This window comes from Pangasianodon hypophthalmus, chromosome 30, assembly GCF_027358585.1.
Source record: "Pangasianodon hypophthalmus isolate fPanHyp1 chromosome 30, fPanHyp1.pri, whole genome shotgun sequence".
Lineage (NCBI taxonomy): Eukaryota > Metazoa > Chordata > Actinopteri > Siluriformes > Pangasiidae > Pangasianodon > Pangasianodon hypophthalmus.
In genome coordinates, this window is record NC_069739.1 from 1752839 (window position 1) to 1755338 (window position 2500).

General features: G+C 39.7%; 1 protein-coding gene across 1 annotated transcript in view; it reads left to right on the top strand.

Moving 5' to 3' along the window:
* lama2 (laminin, alpha 2) overlaps positions 1 to 2500 on the top strand; it is a 139339-nt gene that overhangs the window by 44150 nt on the left and 92689 nt on the right. Inside the window, 1 exon segment of the mRNA XM_053231698.1 lies at positions 565 to 807. Within this exon segment, the coding sequence (XP_053087673.1) occupies positions 565 to 807 (243 nt within the window).

A 2500-nucleotide genomic window follows, 5' to 3' on the forward strand; every position in this document is an offset into this window, starting at 1 on the left:
AACAAACGTTAGAAAAATCTGCAACAAACGTCAATATTTTTCAAGAAACATTATTCTTCAGCATTCATCAACATTCTCAAACACCAGAAAACACATTCTTCAAGAAACACACATCAGCACTTTTCCATCAAACACCAACATTCTCCATCAAACACCAACATTCTCCATCAAACACCAACATTCACAAACACCTCACCAATATTTACCATAAAACAGCAACCTTATCTATCAGTCTAACTTTATCCTACAAACACTGACATTTTTCCTCAAACACCAACAAGCACAAGCCTCACTTTCATCAAATATTAAAAATATATGAACATTCCTCAATGAAGGCATGTGGTTTCCAAAAAATGGTAATTTCTAGCAAGTGACAATGTTCTCCACTAAACACCAGAACAACAAAGAAACTTCCCAACACTCGTACCACAGTACACACGTCTGGGCTTGTTGGTGTTTGGTGAAAAATATGTTTGAGGAGAAAAGACTGAGAACTGTGATGTCACTTTAGTCAGATGAATCGTATGTGGAGGTGTTTTAACAAGGTGCTTGTCTGTTCTCCAGGTGTTCCAGATAGCATACGTCATCCTGAAGGCTGCAAACTCTCCACGGCCCGGAAACTGGATCCTGGAACGATCTCTGGATGGAGAAACCTTCATGCCCTGGCAGTATTACGCCATCACAGATACGGAATGCATCACACGCTTCAACATCATCCCAAGAACTGGACCACCAGCTTACAAACAAGATGATGAAGTCATCTGTACGTCATTTTACTCTAAAATCCATCCGCTGGAGAATGGAGAGGTGAGGAGACAGATTGATATATCTTGTCACTTCACAAGTATTCATTTGTCTGACAAATCCAGGGCAAGCGGAGATGCGCTGGGGGTTAGGGAACTTCTTTGAGGGTTCTTTTTCTGGGATTTGAACTCACAACCTTCTGGACTCTAGCTTCAATATGAATACAAGGGATGCATTGATACCTGTACTGGTCTGATATCATACTCATCTACTTGCACTTGTAAAAAACTGTTCCATACCAGGCAATACGACGTGGCGTAATTCACAAACACCAACAAACACATTCTTCAAGAAACCCACATCAGCTCTTTTCAGTCAAACACCAACTTTTCCCATCAACTATCAACCTTCTCCAAACATCTTCCAGCACATACCAGCAGTCACCATCAAACATCAACATTCTCCATCACTCACCAACATTCTCCATCACTCACCAACATTCTCTATCAAACATCAACATTCTCCATCAGACACCAACATTCACCATAAAACACCAACATTAAAAAACAACATTCTCCATCAAACACCAACATTCTCCATCAAACACCAACATCCACAAAAGCCAACATTCTCCATCAAACACCAACGTTCACCATCAAACACCAACGTTCATCATCAAACACCAACATTAACAATCAGACACCAACATTCACCACCAAACACCAACAGTCACAAACATCACTGTTCTCAAAGCACCAATGTTCTCCATCAAACACCAACATTCACAAACACCAAGAAAAATTCTTTTCCAAAGTGAAACGAAACCCGCTCTTCTCGATACAAGCTAACTAACATAGCTAGCTAATCAGCTTGCTAACGCTATGTAACTAATGAGTCTAGCAGCCGAAGCACATGGACACGTACGCATTTTTCATGGCTACCATTAAAACTGAAGAAACCTGAACACAGCTAAATGAAATGTTCCGTGACGTTGGTATCGGTATCGGAATCGACAAGTACCAAAAAAACATGGAGTCGTATTCGGTCAGAAAAAATGGTACTACTGAAAATATTCATATCAAAACTAATACTTCGGCTTTATGTCGTTTACTTTTCATTTTTCGACCAGGCTTCAGAAACGCTAATTTTTTTTTTTTTGTCTTATTCACTTCAAGAGGCTGGTGAGGGAACAGCGTAAGTGTAGCATAAGTGATAACAGGAATGGACTTTACATTAAATGTAGCTATAAAAGGATAAAAATACAATGTGTTTTTCTAAATAGAATGGTAGCTCCTTTGGAAAAAAAAAATCTGACAGTAACAGGTCATGAATAAATGAGAAATTTTTTTTGTAATACTAGAAAATTTGTCAAAGAGCATGCTTTAGGTTGGGTTCAAGATTTTTTGTATTATTCATCGGAAGGACGGAAAAAAAGAAACGAAGGCTTGTCGAGGAAGAGCCGCGTCTCGTTTTGTCCCACTTCAGTTGCCGAAGGTTCAGGTTTCTCTTTGACTTCATGACGCATTTTCTTTCATGGTGCTGAAATTACTGGAAGTGAAAAGGGGCTGCTCGAATTGCAGACGAAGTGAAATTTTACCAACACAAACGTCAAGGGGAAGGAGAAGAAGAAGAAGAAGAAGAAGAAGGACACATGCAGTGGCTGTTTTTCTTCTTTCCTCATTTCTTTCAGAGAACGGAGCGAACGGTGCTTTGTGGGAAAACAGCTTTTTGATGAGAAAGACGTGGGGAATGCAAG